Raw genomic sequence first — 19,035 nt, forward strand, 5'->3', positions numbered from 1 at the left:
TTGTTTATGGCAGGTCGTTTGAGGAAAACCTGAAGAACTTCGCCATCACTCTAGGTAGAATAGAAGAGGCAAATTTGAAATTATCGCCCTCAAAATGTACACTCTTTCAAAGTTCTATCCTCTTCTTGGGTCACATTATTTCCAAGGATAGAATTGAATCTCATCCAGCTCAAATAGCCATTGTAAGTTCATACCCAGTCCCTAAAATGGTGAAGCAGGTGCGTGCGTTTTTAGGAATAACAGTTTTTAACCGGAAGTGTTTATCAAATTTTGGTAAAATAGCGCAACCTTTGTATACATTCACAGTGACAATGGTGTCGAATTTACTTCAAAACTCTATAAGATGTTTGTCATAAACTGAGAAGGGAGCCGAATTACTCCACACATTATCACCGAAAAGATAAAGCTAAATTTGAGCGAATCAATAGAACACTAATGGATTGATTAGAAAAATATTGCGAAGAAAATCTGTAGTTTGAGTTTTTGCTGAGATTTTATGATGGCCTAGAGGTCAGCCGTTCATGAATCAACTGATTAAACACCTGTCAGTGGTTTTTTGGGCAGGAGGTGAGAAATCCCATTGATTGTTTATATCAAATCACGACGGATTTTCACAGTCCTCAAAATTTTCAGTCTGCAACCCAAGGCAAGTTGGTTCATAACTCACAACTTTTGGAATATGTGCGCTCAAAATGTGTGCTGGAGCACCATAGGCAAAAACTGACATTCGACAAAAAATTTACGGTCCCTCTTACAAAGAACAAGACGTGTTGGTGCACTCAACAAAACTTACAAGCCATTGGACTGCTCCTTATGTTATCACAAAGAAAATTAACGATGTTAATTTTATCGTGCAAAATGCTTTTAATGGTAAAAAGAGCATTGTGTACTATGTTTGTAATAAACATTATAACAATATTTTCGAAGAGAAACGTATTTAACTGCCTGAGAAAACACCCTCAGTTAAACAAGTTGCATTTTCTACAAAGACAACCGAGCAACCTAGTGTAGAAGATGTTGAAATACAGTCAGTTGATAATAACTCTATTTTGTTTGAACCTGATCAGAGATCTAATCAAGTTCAACAACAGCAGCCGCGAGCAACCGGAAAAACAAGGTCATCGGGGTTTTATTATTTGCCTTGATGCTTAGGGCGAGAGTACACATGTTGCTTGTGGCAACATTTGCGGTGCCTCTGTCACTAACGGAACACTGATTGGATACAACATTGAACAAGTTTCGTCAACAAAGATGTATTCATTGATGCCTTCTGAGAGGTGTTTACCTGATAAGTTGGATACTGAAATTATAACCTATGGTGGTCTAGTGTTACATGCACCGGAGGTTGTCATTGACTTGAGTTTTGTATGTGCCGTGCATAGTATGTTGTCTGGAAAATTTCTCATTCGGCCGGATTAGATGATGCAACAATCATTGCAGAAGAGTCAAGGTTGATCCCGACTTATTATTCAATTGAAACTTGTCCTGCTATTTGGACGAACCACGAGTTCAAACTATCAGGATTTTCCAATTCCCAAAATAAGTTGAAAAAACAATTTATTGTCGTTGGTCAATAACTGAAGGCTGAGGAGCCAAAATTGTTTTCAATTCACGGCTAGGTTCAACCGAAGAGGTTCGAAAATTGGCTATTGATGGGCTGATGGTGTGGAAGAGAAAACACCCACAGGTTCAGTAATATTTGTCTCGGTAGCAATTACTGAAGAACTAGTGATAGGAAAGTTGATTGCTTCCCCAGACAAAACAGCAACGCCCTTGTCGCTTGTAATGCAAGAGTCTATGGGTCAGAAAACCACACGCATGTTTCTTGGCTTTGATTTTATTCTTGATTCAGTGGCATATCTGTCGCAATTTTATGGACAATGTGAAATGAAATCTATTTTCGTCTTTAATGAAGATGACAAAGGTGTCCTCATAAAATCTATAGAAGCGGAACACATTAGCGGACAAAATCCTAGGGTTTTAACTCCAGAGTGTTTTACGTAGAGCTACTCAAAACCTCAAAAATACTCTAACACTTGGTTCCTACAGACTCAAACGAACAAAATACACAGGTGTGTACTTGGCAATCGAGCAAATCAAAACGAAAATTCCAACAGTGGACTTTAACACTGATGCAATCCCCAATCTGGTCAATGGAATTAAGATAGAACTTTTGCATAAAAAAGCTCACCTTTGGAGACAACGGATTGTCAATTTCATCGAACAGGAGATTTGTAAAACGAGACAAATGACCTTTAACGGAATAAAATCTCTTCCGTCTAATCTTGACAACCCCAATTTGTTCCTTCTATGGTGGGATTTCAAGCAAAGAAATCTAGTGCAGTGTTATAAGTACATAAATGTGCTACGGTAACAGCAAATATAGCTGATATTCCTTATTGCTCTGAGAAACTACTTGTCATTATGGATAATTCAACCAAAACAAAGTTTACGAATCCCATCACTCAAGTAGTTTATCCTAACTATACACTAAAAACTTGTGATCCAATTGCTGAAGGCATTTTGATTTTCTATGTAAGTGACCATTCTGCCGCTCGGAATCCGGAATCTTTGACTGTGTTTAGTCACTCAGACTTTGCTAACAATCTACCTTCTCTATGCACGGCGAGATTGTTTAATTATGAGAATTTTCGATAAGTGCAAGAGCACGAGTTTTGAAATATTCACGAAGGATAATTGCGGTCGGGAGATTTAATCAGAAGTTAGAAAAAAAACATTCATATCATGTTTTAAGCCATTTCAATCCCAATTTGCGATCGGAAATGTCTGATTTACCAACGTGGAGATACTAAAAAGTTTGGAAAGTTTAGCCGAAAGCTCTTTGTATTGGGCTGAAAACCTCAAGCTCAGCATGTTAACATTGTTTGCGATACTTGAGTGTTTCCATATATTGTCTAAAGCAATTTCTTCCGTTCAAATTTTTACGTACGGCGTTCCTTTTCATGGCGTCGACTATCTTATGAATCCGTTCGCTCCGTTTCTCAGGACCATGGATCGTAACTGTGAGATAATGCAACTAAACAATCCTGTTTCTAGTGTTCCGAATCAACCACTGCTGGAAGCAGTGCCTCCTAAACTGGTAAGAGATAGTCTCTGTCCTACAGAAAGGATAGTGGCTACACAAGAAGGATCTAGTTTTTCTTTGGAACCGTTCTTTTGGGGAGATTCTCAATAGCCATTTGATTGATTATGATCCCGTATCGTTAATTAGCCCTATTTACAAAGGCAGTTGGGCCGAGGAAACCGAGAGGACTAGCGGTCTTTTCGAGACCGATGTTCTTTGTCCCACTATATACAGAGATTCCAGAAACCAATCTTGGCTCGGTGCCAACATAAAAGCCTACAATTAAAAATGATGTTCAAACCTCACGGAAAAAGTATTTGGCGCGGCCTCATCACCTTCCGATTGAACTACTGTAATGGACACCTCACCAACAAAAGAAAAAACATAAGATGAAGCGCCGGTGTGCATATACCGTATACCGAAGAAGGTGACATTTTATGTTCCGGAAGTAGATCCTCTAAATAAGAAAAACGATTTTCTGGAAAAAGCCGAAGTAAAGCCAGAACTTAAGGAAGGCCTTATTGCCTTCAGACCGAGCACATATGCTTAGACAAAAGAGCCTTGGCGGAGGAAATGCTAGGTGTCTCCTACAGGTTGACCCGAAATCAAGAATGAAAAATAATCAGGAGATGGTACTCCTAAAATTAAATGGATTTCTGACTCCTGTGCCAGCCGGTTCTTTAAAAAGAGAAAAAGTGATTTTAAACGACAGGGTTTCAGGATTGAAAAAAGATCTACATAGGTCAACTCAACAGCTGTGGTCAGCCGAGAAAGAAAAAAAGAAAATTCTAACGGAATTGAAACGTTTAAAAACGGACAAGGAAAACTTGGAAGAACTGAAATCACAATTTCTAGAAACGATGAAGAATTACGTCAAACTGGTTACTCTCTGGAAGGGACAAACGAAGTAATAAAAAACTACAAGAGGATTTAAAAATTGAAGAAGACGAAGCAGAGATGCTAAAGGAAGAAAATGATCAAATAAGGAAGGAAAGAAACAAAGCAAGTTTGGAGTCGTCGGACAGTAATTGTACCAATAACAAAAGGCAGTTGGAACTGCTACAAGCAAAATTTGATTTTACCTACTAAGCAGTAGTTACTATTGTAATGCCAGGAAACCAGGTTCAAAAAAAAAGCCACTAAGGAGGCTGGTCTCCAGCCAATCGTTATCGTCTTCATCCGATGAAAACTGAGCACTTAACTGATCAAACATTTCTAGAGTTTGGTTAATCTTAAATTCTTTTCCCCACTTTTCAAAACAGTTGGTACTGTTAGTTCAATTTCGTTTTCCTTTTAACTTTTTTACTGATGTATATCTTTTACTTCTTTACTTACAAAATTTTATTATCGCACATAGACGTGCTCTCTCTAGGAAGAGAGACATGTAACAACCAAAAATTCTGGTGAGTCATTTCGCTAACCTGATCCAGTTTGGTTGTTAGGAGTTCGTTGGTTGTTCTTAATAAGTTCATTGTACTTTGTACAAGTCAGAAATTGAACTATTATCGGTAACATGTGACGCAAGCGCCCCGAGAAGGAGAAACTCTCAATATTAGATTGTATTTTAAATATCAATTTCACTGTTTTGATTTCCTGCTCAATATCAAGCTGGCGCTTAGAATTAAATTCTTTCGAGTCAATTGTTATTCAAGCCAAATCTTAGAGAAAAGCATGTGCGTGAATTGAGTGTATTTAATAACAAGACTTAAAAATTTCCTGGTAACCCTTTTTAAAAAACCCAAGTCGAGCCCATGCGCATAAAAAATTCGAGTTTTAAAATAACAGTATCAAGTAGAATTGCTAGATTTTAATATGTCTGATCCAAAAACGTGTTTCAAAATCTTCTGCCCATTGAGAGTTCCTCATAACATTGGTTTTGAGACATTCGAAGAAAAACGTATAAGGATCTAGAAATTGTAAGAACAGCCGGAAAAATTGGTGAACTCGGACTACTGTTATTTTGTTTCCTGTTCACAACTCATGAGGACTAGACTTGCAAAAATCAAAGAACAAAAAATTGTTCCTCCTAGGCTCTGAAATTGACAAATTGACAAATTTGGGGAAAAAAATTGTGTTTTTCATAGCCAACTTTGGCTCCACTTCGTTTCAGGGTCCTCAAATATATGAAAACTTCAAACGAAGAATTTATTTCTTTTATTGCGTTAAAAATTGCTTTTTTTAAACTTAGTATTAGTTCAAGTCTTTCACTACGTTTAGCTGTCTAATAATATATTGAATTTGATGTATAAGATAGAATGACCAAAATCTCACTAAAACTGATTTTTCTCTCGAGGTTGCCATATTAGTACAATGATACAATATAATAACACAGTTTTATCGTACAATATTCTACACTAATACAAATGTAATTATTTTGATTTAATCAAAAATTTTAATTTTCTCGACATTTTGTTTTTGAATAAACATTTATAGTCTTTTTGCCGGGAGAAAGAGAGATAGAGAGAGAGAGAGAACTAGAGAGAAGGAAGTTAAAAGAAAAGATGAAAAAGAGACCGGGAAAAGAGAAAGTGATCGAGGTCTTCATTTGTCTTTGGCTTCTTCCTCCTCTTTGTGCTTCCCGTTTTTGGGCAGTCCAGATGTAATTTCATCAGTCCAACATAATCATGTTCCGGACTTGTACATCACAAACAGACTCCTATCCGATTTCTCTTAAATGTACTCCCTCCCTCCTACCCTCTACACCCCACCCCCCACACCCCCCTCTATCGCCCTAGTCTAATCTATACCCTTCTATCTATACCCACACAATAGTCTAACAATACCCACACCTATATCCACATTAGATTTGGAGAGCAATTTTGTGTACACTGCCTGCCTTCCCATCCCTTTACAAGTTCACTGTTAAGTAGGTTGGATGTAATAGGGTGCCATTAATTCCATACCCTTGGATTCGCAGCAGAGACCGGAATTTGGAAATCTAACACCAAGCCTACTACTTGGTCTGTCAGTGCAATTAATGCAAAATTATCCCCTCCCCTTTAAAAATACATTATTTCCATGCCAAGAAATTATATAAAAGAATGCGGAAGAAAGATTCCAGAAAACCGCAATAATTTTAGCTCGAAAAAGAGTTTGTATCAGATCAATGAAAGGCGCTAAAAACTTGCAAATTTGTAATAAATGCGGTCTCTCTCTACCGTAGGCCTCCAGTTTTCAGATCTACCCTATTAATTTCAAAAAACGTATTACCGTTAGTAGAGATTTAATTGAATTCAGATTGCGAATACCCGGACGAACCTCGCAGACAACTTCAGCAATGATTCAGAATTTTTCATTCTGTATTTTTTTCTGCCAATTATTCTGATCATGTCACTTTTCGGACTGATCCTGGTAAATTCAGAGCGTCTTTCTGGATTTATTCTTCACAGTATGAAAAAAAAATCTATGAGTTTTCTCTCAGCAGAATGAATTTTTTTGACTCATACGCTAAATTTTCAATGAAATGATTTTTTTTTCTATGAAAATTTCACTGATTTTTTACTAAGCATTATGATTAAAACTCATCTTTGAACGTACGGCAAAAAAATTTCCTCCTCCATGGCCTAACAATTACTACCTATTTGAAAACACTAAAAACAGACTTCAAATTGAAGAAAAACGGAAAAATTACAAGATTTCAATAAATGAGACCAAATTCAGCAAGTTTTGGTTTTTGCTGTTTAAAGGCTGTTTAAAGTTTCAGTTTTTGCTGTTTAAAGGCTGTTTAAAGTTCTGAAATTCTGCTCCTGCAACTCTGCTTGGAAAACTACATGGATCACTGCTTGAACTCCTGTGAACTCCTATACATCTCCTGAGATTCTCCACACTGACATTCTGAGATTCTCTGAAAAATTACGACAACTGTAACCCTTCTGCACAGCTGGAAGGTTTACCAGCCGCCACCTTCGTCACCTGCCCTCAAACCGTCCCGAAATTGCGCCCAAACATCCGGGTGTTCGTCAAATTGTCCAATTCTTTCACCAAAGCGTCAATATGATAACCATACCTCTGAAACAGATCCAAGGAGCCGAAAAAGAAGCCGATAAAACGGAAAACACATTGTAATAGACAAAACGTTAAATTAACATGGTAATAAAATTGCACACACTTGAACACACTTTAACATTTGCTCACCTTGATATACACACTACCACATAACTTTACACAGTAATACACAGTAGTGAACATTAATACACAAGTTGCAGTACAATATTACCAGCTACTGACAAACTCCTCAAATACAGAGAGGATCATTGCGGCCAAATGACTAAAATCATGGCCTTCTTTGTTGAAATGATAAGTTTTATGATGATCAAAATCAGCACGTTTTACCATTTTTGCACACTTGAAATTAACTCCAAATTTTTCACTCAGAAAGACGTTGTTGTTCGTCACAATCAAGGGATCTAGATCCCCTCGCCTCATGTTCCCAACAAATTTTACTTTCGACGGCCAGATAGCATTCCAAAATGGGAGGGTCGACTGTGGTTATAGTTATAAATACTGTTATAAATAAAGTCGACCCTCCATCTACATCCAACACTGTGGTTATAAACATAAATATTTATAAATACTGTCGACCCATCTAGATCCAACACTGGGCATAAATTTATATAGTTATATATATAAATACATTCGACCCACTCCACTCCGACCCACCTCCATCTCCGCCTCGCCCCCCTCTCTGCTCTCGTTTGCACCCCCGCTCTTGTTCGCCCCCCCCTTTCGTTCGCCCCCCCCCATTTTTTTTAAAAACTATCTGATTCAACTATCCTGTAAATTTGAGAACCGCTCTATTGTTTGGGCCCAATTTCAGGACGATTTGATTGCAGGTAATGCCAATCTTGGACGCTCCTGGCCAACCTTCAGTCTGTTCAGGAGGGTCCGATACGTCGTGAATTTTCACGAAAGAACCTCTAAGGAGTCCGGATGAAAATATAGGTTTCGGGAGGAGGGTAATAGCGGGGGGAGTGGGTGTAGGGGTTGGGGTTTGATGTTACGTGTACTTTCCGCTATTCCAGCCCAGCCCAACGCCCCCTCCTCCTCCTCTTCACCCCCGCCGCAAGCCCAGCTCAGCCCAGTCCAACCCCCCCCCCCCTCCTTGTCACCCCCACAGTTTTATTTTATAAACTTCTGGGAATAATCTCATCAAGAGTCAAGAGTCAGGAAAATGTAGGACCTCCTCCTCCTCTGCACCCCCTGTTCTCTGTTTTCCCCGCTGTTCTACTCTGCACCCCCCCCCCCCGTTCTCTGTTTTCTAATTTTTTGTAACGTGTCTTTATACTACGATTTAACTTGGTTTTTGCTTGATCGTGCGACACGTTTACCAAATTTTGCGATTTTCAAAAATTTAATTTTTACTATGATTTTACTCTGATCAGAAAAAAACAATCAACTAAGAATGCCCAGTGACAATTCATGATAAAAATGTTTCTGGGTTTTGTCTGCTCATAATGCGAGGTAAATTTACCCTTAGGTCACTCTGATTCAGGACTGATTTAACGTTTTAACATTGAATTGTAATGAATCAGTACTGAAATGTTCTGACACGAGGCTTCGGGTACTTATATTACCAATAATGGTATTCAAGTTCTGGAAACTTGAAGTTCTTTTTCTCAATGTAAAAAATTACTCGCTTTATTCAAATACGTTAACATGCTGGATCATTGATCGATTAATTCTACTCGGCTTAGTATTTAATTTTTATTTCGCGATATTTTTTATCATCGCAACTTTTTACATAAAATGTTAAAATTTTTTGCCTTACTAGAATAAACCTTAGCTTTAATTTAATCTACTGTAAAGTATCTGAAGATTTCAGGTTATATACATTAAAATACTGCCTCAGTGTAACTACTTTAAATCTACCCTAGCCAATAAAAATGAAAAACCTATTCGGGGTAAATAATTTGGGGTAAATAATTTAATATCAATTTTTCTTAAACATCTTTTTCGGTGAAGAGATATTAAAGTTTTTGATTAGTGTTTTCGTAAACCTGGACTCAGTTTTTTCATTTTAGGGCTCCATACATCCTTTCTTTATGCTAATTACGAAAACAAAACGTTTCGCAAAAAAAATAATTTCTTTACTATCTCACAGGACGTAGTAAGATTATAAAAACCCGGATTTAAAAAATTATGAAAAGATTAAACAAGTTGTTTGATCAAAAATTGTTTCTATTTGTTAGAATATGCACTGCAGTATGAAAACTTTGATTAAAAAATGTAGCTTGAAATTCTGGACCAGTTGGCTCAGCCGAGAGCACAGGGTTGCTTGGAATCAATTTATTAAAAAAGCAGCATAGTTTGTATTTCAGTAGTGTGGCTAACAATTTGTTTAAAACGACATGATAAATTTTCGATAAATTATTCTGAAGCTAGATTGCAAAAACTAAGAACCTTTAAAAGGTTTCAGTGTATTTTTGAATAAAAAAATTAGGTTAAAAATTATTACTGTTAAATACTGTCACGGAAAATTGAAAATTATATGTCTAGAAAATATCCGCTATTTTCATAGAAATTTTCCAAATAAATTGATAAAGACACAAAGCTTTGATAGTTTGCATAAAAAGTTTGCACCAGGTTCGTCTTTTTTCACTCAATTTATCAAATCTCGTGGTTAAAATTTGTAGAAAATTGTTTGACAGAGGGAAATGTTTAAATCAACATGTATATTAAAATGCCTGCTATTTTAATGTTCAGTTTTTTGTCAATTTTTTTCTGTTTGTTTTTTTGTCTAATGCTATACTTGGTATTTTTCTATGAAATTATCCCTGGGTGATTCGAAAGTGAAAAGATCGTAATAAGTGATCTGAAACATCTCATAAGTTCAATTGAATCTTCATAATTACACACAGTACATAACTGTGCGATATTTTCTACAGATTTTGAAAGCAAGCTGTCCTTTTATATCTGTTTAGCACATCCAAACAATTCGACATTTACTTTTTACAGTGATTTTGCGTGATTTACAAAACACGGTTTTAGTAGGAACGGCTTATAAATGTTTTCTCACAAAGGGTTACATCACAGCCACATTTAAGCTACATTTATGAGGCGTGATGCAAAATAGTTGTTAATTTTGGACATCAAGGAGTTAATTTTCTGCATCAAACTTTCTGAATTGTCCAATCTTTCATAGTATCGATTGAAAGTTTGGGGATGCCCAAAATTTCAGCCAGATCGAAAAGTGTGAAATTTCTGGATCAAGCATGACTTATTCGGCTACAAGCCGTAAATTATTAGTATGCTTCTTGAGCTTACATCCAATATTGTATTTTGTCCCTACAAAACGCCCTTAAGCCACATTCCTTCCTGTGCACCCCAATCACTACTCAATTTTGCCCCAGAATTCATTGCGTCTTTTTCCTGTCACCTTTCCTAAGTTGGGCATAAATCTCCTGCCGGTGCCAGCGGCAGTCCGGCACAGAGTGCGGGACAAAAAGAGCCAGAAATAGAGGGATAACTGAAGAATAGTGATGAGAGTTGAATTATATTACCTCAAATTCTAAATTTATTTTACATTTGTTAAATGTAGCTGTGCTGATGAATTCCCCTATTTTTTTCCGTTGTTACGAAAGTGTTAAAGGGGCTAATAATAACCATCATCTAACCGAACCATGGTGCCCTATCTGGCTACAGTATTTTTATTTAGCCTTCGCCTTTTTTGACACTCTTACACTTTTGCTCTTAACCCAAGGTACACACTTACATAACCGTATGTATGCATGTACTTAGAGATCTGTGTGAGCGAATTCGGGCAGTGAATTGCCAATATTACAATAATGTCACTCTAGTGATAAGGACCAGCCACGCAGACGCAGATTAAGCAATTCCAAAATTGTGCCCAACATTAAACGAACAGTATACACATTATACATACATATACACATATTCTAATCTGGTACCCCACTGAAGACCAACCCTTCATCCAGGTTTAACCCAGCTATGTCACTTGGTACATACCCCACTCTACATCTCTACTCTTGTACCAGCATATCCACCAATCCTTCTATCAACAATCCCCCCCCCCTCCCTCCCCCTACCCCCTGTACATCTCTTCCTTGAAATAACCACCAAATGCCCCCCGCCCCCTCATTTAGTGCGTTCTGGCGAATGTGTGCTGGAGTTATGTATATCTTTATTAAGCAAAATAAACCCTAAGTATTTGATTGTAAGGTAAGCATCCAAGTATGATAAATCTCCTTCCCAGCTAATACTACATCCACTATCACACTACATAGTACTATGGTTCTAAACCAGCCCTATTAATCCTCCGCTTTTTCCAGTGCCAGGCAAATCAAAGATGAGCCCAATGCATCCTTCTAGTCAGCAGTCCCTCCCTGCTGCCTCCGTTTCCTCTAATGCCCATAAAAGTAGATGGAGATAGAGTACCAGCTAGACCCAACAATGCCAATAAATCACTCCAAAGTAGACACAGCACTTTTATTTGTGGCCCCAAATGTGAAGTATTAACTGGAAGCAACTTCAGATTAAAACACCACTGCATCAAAAATAACTAAGGCCACTATTTGGGCTGAGAAAAAATGTTGGCTCATTCCTTGGAAAATAGCTATATTTAAGATTTTTGGCCTAAATATCGCCAATCTTTTGTTACAATGTTCCAAATTACATCACTTTTTTCAGCTAAATGAATATTTTGGGATGAACAAACTACGATGAAATGTGTAGGCTCTTTACTTTCCTTGACAGATAGATCTTTTTAAGATTTTCGGGCTATTTCACTATTATTATGTCACTATTTTTCAATTTACGGTCACCGTTTTCTGTGTTGAAAATCAGTGACTTTCATATCAGATAACGGTGACAAAATACTGATAATTTTGCGACGAAAATGGCGTAATTAGATTCCGTGTTTTAAACTGGAATTGCTAGGATGGAGGATAAAACATTATAGTTTAGGGTTATAAACTTAAATTATAACTCGCCGTATTTCGCATGCAGTTTTGTGTGAAAATTAGGAGCAGTAAAAAATCCGAACAATCATCTGATAGATGAAGGCAGTCAAAATAATAAGGTAATAATATTAATAATGTTTGTAAAAAAAATAAGTTTTTGTCCAATTTTTGCTAATTTTGGTCAATTTTTTTGCAAATTATTGGTTATCTAATGGTAATCCACTAAATTGGATGGTTTAAAGCTTGAAAGTACGGTTTATTGTTATTCGGTATTGATTCTAAATTTTTTTTGATTTGCCTCAAATTTGACCAAAAATTTTCAAAATTGAACAATTTAGCATTATATTCTCACATTTTTCTCATATCTGAAGTTAATTTTTTGCAATATAATCATAGTGGACCAATTTCTGAATTTCCCAAATTTCGAGCAAAAATTTTCAAACTCGATGTTTTTTTGTCCCAAATTTTGATATGTGGGGTTTGATGGTGACCCTTCTATCCAAAAATACAAGATTGATTTATTACTGATAATTCGTTATTCCATTTGGTGCTGTAAAAATCAACTATTTTGCTGGGTAGGTTAACTTGCCGTCTAAATCCTCACTATATCAGATTAAAGATACCAAAAATAAATCAGTACTTTGGTCTTACAATTCGTGTAATATAGCAGAAGCAGAGTTGAAATGTTTGAAAAGGTGCCCAGGTCTAAGAAATTTCAGATTTGTCCAGTATTTAGAATTCCTTTTTCTTCGTCAGCCAGCTGCTTCCGATTTCTGCTTTGAGAACCGATTGCAGCCGGAAAAGTTCCGTTTGGGTTGGATAGATTGGGATCCCAACTTCTGACATGATCGCTTTGCCTTAGGAGCAACTGCGATAGATGGATCGTGAATCATTGGACAGAAAAAACGCAACTTGATTTGGCAGAAAACAAATTAGCATAATCTAATAATTTGAGAATTGTATCCCAATTGGTTTAATTATAGAAGTTGGTTAATCTTGGGAAATTATCTAGTGTAATTGACGAGAAGCAATGTACTTGCTTTTTCAAGAAGATCCCTTCTGTTCGGTTAGGGAGCGGCACCATGAAAAGGAGTAAAACCACTCTTTCGTTAAGGATTCAATTCATTAACGATATAAGCAAAACAATCTATAAGCATTGGTAACGTTCATAGCAACAAGTGAGATTTAGACGGCAAGATTTTTGATGTTCTTTTGCCGGTTTTTTGTCTGTTTTTGACATCAAAATCGGTTCATAATCGGTCAACAATCGTCTAGAGAACTTAACAATGTTAAGCCGAAAACCGCCTTATTCGATAAATATCATGGTAGTATTTACTTAAAATTAGGTTTTATGAATTTTTTCGGAACTTTTTACGTATATTAGAAAGTAATATGTTCTTATCTTAACGCTTAGAAATACTCGATTCTGATTGGATAATAATCTCTCGCTTACATCTATTTACTTAGTAACATCTCAAATGATTTTAATATTTCAATAAAACCCTCCCCCCCGCCCCCGAATTTTCCTTTCCCTTTTTTAACGTTTTTTTCCCGATATTTTTTTAAAATAGCTCGCCCTTTCTCCACATGAAAAAAATGAGAGTTTTATAATATAAATCAAAAGTAGCCTCTAAAGTCGACAAAATGATGTTTATTCTTTCGCTACGATGCGTAAACAACGAGCAAAAATTTGGCTGAAGAAAAGAAGCCGACCTCGCATATGTTTCCCCCCTTTTGATAAAAAATGTTGGAATAATATTTAACGAACCATCCCTAACAACAACTTGTTGAACGAGTCGCCTGTTCTCTCATCCGTTTAACATAAATTTTATCCTATCTATCGGAATTACGCAATTTTAGTTCATAATTTTAATTTTGAGCACTATTTCTGATAAAATAAGATTCAGATTTTAATTATTAATCTGAAAATTCATCTGAATTTATGGTGAAAATTAGTTAATTGGGAAACATTTAATTAATCAACATTTGGTAATAGAACAAAAAGTACTAATAGAGAACAATTTTGGAAACAGCGCAACTTTCAAAGCTCCATGAGATTTAACTATTGCATGTATAATTTGCAAATTACTATGGTATCAACTTAAGTAAGTATTGTACAAAGATATATTGACAAGATTATGTTTATGTTGCAAATGAATCACTGCAAAGTTTCTAAAAGTCTAGCCTAGTTCTGCCATCAACATTTGCTGTCAACAATTTATAAATAACTTGTCAATGGAAAGCTTAGATCTGATAGAACCAAAATATATTGATTGTTATTGCTTAGACGAACAGATTTGAATCAGTATTTAAACAAATATGTCTACACACAATTAGTTTGATGGAATGATGAAATGTAATTAGGGAATCGGAATTATTGAACGGAAACTTCCATCGGGACAGATGACGCGACAGTTTTAGGAGAAGTTGTTGATTCTTCCTTCATGGGAGATTTCAGAGCTGTGTCGGAGAGGTCAGATTTGGTTAAGTTCAATATGTCACCCGTGGCAAAATTGGAGGCGGTTGTCGGTACGACAGAGCTCCCGATCGTTCGGCTGATGAGGTTGTTATTGGCCGACAACGAGGAGAGAGAATTAGGCGAGTTCGATATCATTCCCAGTCGCTTGTCAAATTCTGAAAGCAAATTTTGGGCAACTGAGTTGTTGGTAAAGGTGTTGGGTGATTGTTTGTCGGGATTGGACGAAGCGTTGATGACGTCAGGGTCCAATCCTGCGCCCGAGAAGTAACTGTTGATAGCACTCAGCGAAGAGTAGAGACTTAAGTTTAGTTGTTGTTGGGCAGTCGTGTTGACTAGGTCGCTACTTGTTAACGAGGGGGCTGTTGTCGTATTGCTGCTTCGGGTGCTGCTCGAATCACTGTTTGTCGTAGAAACATTAGATGGTGATAATCCAGTGAATGGGCCAGTGGGGGGAGGAGGGGGCGGGGGCACTCCACTGTCTTTGTGGGCAATACTGAGGTGTCCAAGAAGAGATCTCCTGGATTTGAACACTTTGTCACACTGATTGCAAGGCAAGTTGAGAAAGTGGATCTTTTTGTGTTCCCTCAAGTCGTTCACAAATCCATACGCTTTTCCACAAATGTCACACTAAAAATGGACGCATTTTCTCTATTTAGAAAAGCAAATTGTTCAGCAAACAATGCAGCTCGGTTATGATTTTAACTAAAATGTAGCACCATTTGGCGCACAAAATATCATACTTGGTTACCTGGCAGAATATCCGGGTTGTCAATTATACAAAATTCAAACAAGGTAATTGTAAAAAGGCTTATGTGACACTTAGAGACTGGCGAGTCCTCGACGAAACAAAATCAATTTGACAATAGAATTTGGAACAAAACGGATTTATGCGTTCCTGATAATCATACAGGGATCATATATGATTTCTTTGGTCTCATATCAGGATCGTATTAAGCAGGAGGTTATAATTTGATTGGTATCATGTATGATCCTTGAATGACAACTTAAATCGTTCAACCCGGGTAAATTACCTGTAACTTTAGTTTTCAGTGTTTTCAATTCTCATGCATAAATGATAGATCACTCTGTGAAAAACCTCACCTGATGAGAGCATTAATTATCACAGAAAAGTGTCCTTGGAAGTATACAATGATTAACTTCGTTCAGTGTGCACAACAAAAATAAGTAAAACAGTCGCTGGTTATCAAAAATGAAAAACTTATAACTTAAAATTGGCAGCTCCAATGAAAGTTAAAGAAGCACACACATAATTTTAGTGGAAAATCAAGATGTGTTAGTAAACTCGGCATGCATTAATGCAAAATTTTCACTTAAAACCTAAACAGTTTTGCAAGAAATCGGTATAGGTTTCAAATATTTAACTTCTAGAAGTTCTACGTAAGCTTTATGATGTTTTGCAGGTTGTATTTAAAAAAAATCGCAATTTACTCGTTCGAAGTATAAAGAGAAACTACGATGAATTGTCATGTTGTCTAGTTATCACTTGTGAGTATGCAATTTTTATATGCAACTAAGGCCCAAACGTGTTAAAAATCAAACTCAGCTTTAAATTGAAACAGAGAGGAAAGAGAGAAAGAGAAAGCGACGCAGCTAGCCCAAGTGAGTAAGTGGGTGACTTTTTTCACAAGTAGTTTAGTTATACCAACCCGTCCTTTTCCATCCCCTTCTCATAGTCCGCTCCCACACTTTGGGAAGATAAGCTTTCTAAGGAATAGACAGTTTAAGTTTATGGTCTACAGTCAAGAAACAATAAATAATACTAGTAATAATAATAAACTGTTTATGGGTAACTTCAGGACAACAGAATTAGGTAAGAATTGGCCTCTTTTGAGCTGCCTTTTTGTTACATCGCATTTCAGAATAACTTATGAGCAGCATCGCTTTTATTTTGCATCGAATCCATGTAAATAAGATTTATAATATTTGCAAAAAAAATTCAAACAAAATTCTAAAGTCTGAGTTTTTTTTGGAAAACAGTATAACAATTTATAACTGAAGTGTTCTTCAAAAGATAAAATGCTCCCTGATGGTACTATTTTCTTTAGTATAATTTAAGAATTTTTATTTATGAATTCAAACGTACCTTATGAAGAGGCGTGCTATGTTTGCGTTGGATATGTTTCTTTAGATTCATGCTTGAGCCCAAAGTCACCGGGCAAAAAGGGCAAGGGTGCACTTTGGTCTGGTCTGTTTTATTGGGCATAAATCCAGCATTTGGAACCCCACCCATTCCGCTGGCCGCAGTTCCAGGCCGACTGGTTCTGTTAGCAGAGTTCGGTTTGCGCTGCCGGGTAGTTGAAGTCGAAGAAGAGACTGGGTTAGACGTCGAGTTATTTGCTGGTTGCGACAGAATGTCACTGTTGATGCTCAGGGCGTCACTTTGGGGAGAGTTTGCTAGGAACTGGGAGTCGGAGGGTACCTTGATGGATCCGGGTTCCACTTTCATATCTGAAAAAACAATTGCCCAACTCAAATTTGCGGTATTTTTTCAAAAACTTGTTTAGATTTCTTTTTGATATTTTTGAGAAACGTTTGGAAAAAATATATAAGGATTTTTGTTGTTTTGACTACTTCTTCCGCAAAAAAATTGCGATTAGTTGATTTTGGCATCTTGAAGTCATTAGTTTCTTGTTGGTCAACGGACTACTAACCCATTAAGCAATCGATTGCACTTTTGGAGGTGGTGGTGGTGGTTGTGGTGGATTCAATATCAACAGGTGAGTCGTGACTGTAGTCCGAACATCCATCCATACTCCCGTTGTCGTTATCATCATCAATGGATCCTTCAATCTGGTGAGTTTCTCCTGTTACATTAGAAAGTGCGCCATTTAGCAGACTGTTCGCCTGGCCTACCAAAGGCAAACAGCCAACAGTCGCGAGGTTGAGAGCCGCTGTCTGTATAGCGGTGGCACTGTTAACCACCACAGGCGGTGTGGTATGACCCGCGACTGGACTCCCGAACAGTCCCAAAGGATGCGCCATGCTTTTTAGGGAAAGGTCGAGGCCTCGGGAAGCAACAGGTGAAACTGATGCGCGGTCGTATAGTGATGGGATCAAGGGCAGAGCACTGATGATAGGCGATGAGTTGCTGAAACATCAAAAATACCACGACATACACGGATACTGCCAAAGTCAGTTCATTGGACGTTAATGAAAAATAAGTCGTGATTAGAGATATCGCTCAATCCTTCCTTCAACTGATTTTCTCTGATAAGCCAAAAGCTATTTATATTTATTATATCCTATAACAATGCGACATCTGAATGAGAGCATTTTTTGTAGATTTGTTTATCTCCTTTTTTCCCAAAAACTAACCTAGCGTCAGAAAGTGCGTTGAAGGCTGAGTTGGGTGTGATGGGTTCCAGCGGTGCACATGATGAAGTGCTGCTATCGGGACTAGGCTTCTTCAGTTGGTGATTGATATTTGAGGTCATTGAGGTGATGATGTTTCCACCATTGCCATTCCCACTGCTGTTTGGCGGGGTGAGGAGAGGATAGCCTTGTTGCTGCTGCTGTTGTTGCTGGTCAGCCAGATCTGCCAACTCCTCCGCACATAGCTCCGCTTGATACTTGTACAACACGGTGTGGCATCTAGAACCAAAACTTGATTGAAGATCATCAAATTCTCCAACACCTCTCTCTCTCGCTCTCGCCTTCCGATACTACACTCACGATTTACAGCCACGCATATCCTAGTAACTTTGCAACAATGTTTACGATGTTATTGCAGTTTGTAAAAGCTATCAGTTAATTTGAAACTTGTAAAGTTACCACAACAATGTTTTTGCTGCCAGCTCGTATTTAAGCACAAAAAACACATTCGAACCGTTTCATAATTATCAGAATTGCATTTAAACTAATTAAACGAAAACTATTTGATCTCCCCGTTCCCGATTTTCTTGACCACGAGCACATAGTCAATAAACGCTCTCAAAACCTGCTATTTCATTTTAGTGGCCACAATTCTCACTCCCATTCAATTTTTAAGGCACACAAATTCAACACAAAAAGTTGCGTGGAATTGAAACTTCGTCATTTTATTTACCTTTCAAGGGCTTCCCATGTTCCTTCGATGACGTAACAATTGGTGGCTGTCATTTGTGAGTCAATTTTGACACCTGTCATTGATTGGAGGAGGTCGAAGAATGTCTGCTTGTTGTCGCAGTGTCGCTTGCAAATTCGGTCGAGCAAGTTTTCGCCCAGCTGAGCCCTCACGAATTGAAAGACTGACATTTTGATGAAGTCTCTTATCTTACGATTTGGCAAATTTCACCCCTCGACACAAACCTTAAATAGACAATGTGCATTGAATAAAAATTGCAGAAGCTTTGAGCGACTAGTAGTTGTTGGAAGAATTCAATTAAGGCGGCTTTGTATCGCGAAGAAAAGTTTCAAAGTAATTGATTCATCTAAATGCAGGATTTTTACTCAAAAACGATGAAAGTTTCCTGAAATTGTTAAGATAGAGCGGGAATTGGTTAAAAAGTCTTTGCGCTCAATTAGCGGCTTTCTGATTGTTTATGCTTTGAAAT

General features: G+C 37.3%; 1 protein-coding gene across 8 annotated transcripts in view; it reads right to left on the reverse strand.

The window, feature by feature from the left end:
• Nucleotides 1-13,959: 13,959 nt before the first annotated feature.
• Nucleotides 13,960-19,035, reverse strand: part of LOC142358680 (uncharacterized) — a 62,476-nt gene continuing 57,400 nt past the window's right edge. For all 8 annotated transcript variants that reach the window (XM_075410182.1, XM_075410185.1, XM_075410188.1 and 5 more), the window contains exons 2-6: nucleotides 18,549-18,790; nucleotides 17,819-18,094; nucleotides 17,155-17,591; nucleotides 16,587-16,951; nucleotides 13,960-15,109 (exon numbers count right to left, since the gene is read on the reverse strand). In XM_075410182.1, coding sequence (XP_075266297.1) covers nucleotides 14,378-15,109; nucleotides 16,587-16,951; nucleotides 17,155-17,591; nucleotides 17,819-18,094; nucleotides 18,549-18,736 — 1,998 coding nt within the window. In that variant the 5' untranslated portion in view covers nucleotides 18,737-18,790 and the 3' untranslated portion in view covers nucleotides 13,960-14,377. The remainder of the gene's footprint in view (nucleotides 15,110-16,586; nucleotides 16,952-17,154; nucleotides 17,592-17,818; nucleotides 18,095-18,548; nucleotides 18,791-19,035) is intronic.

Source organism: Convolutriloba macropyga, chromosome 2 (genome assembly GCF_964194025.1).
Source record: "Convolutriloba macropyga chromosome 2, txConMacr16.3, whole genome shotgun sequence".
Taxonomy (NCBI): Eukaryota; Metazoa; Xenacoelomorpha; order Acoela; family Convolutidae; genus Convolutriloba; species Convolutriloba macropyga.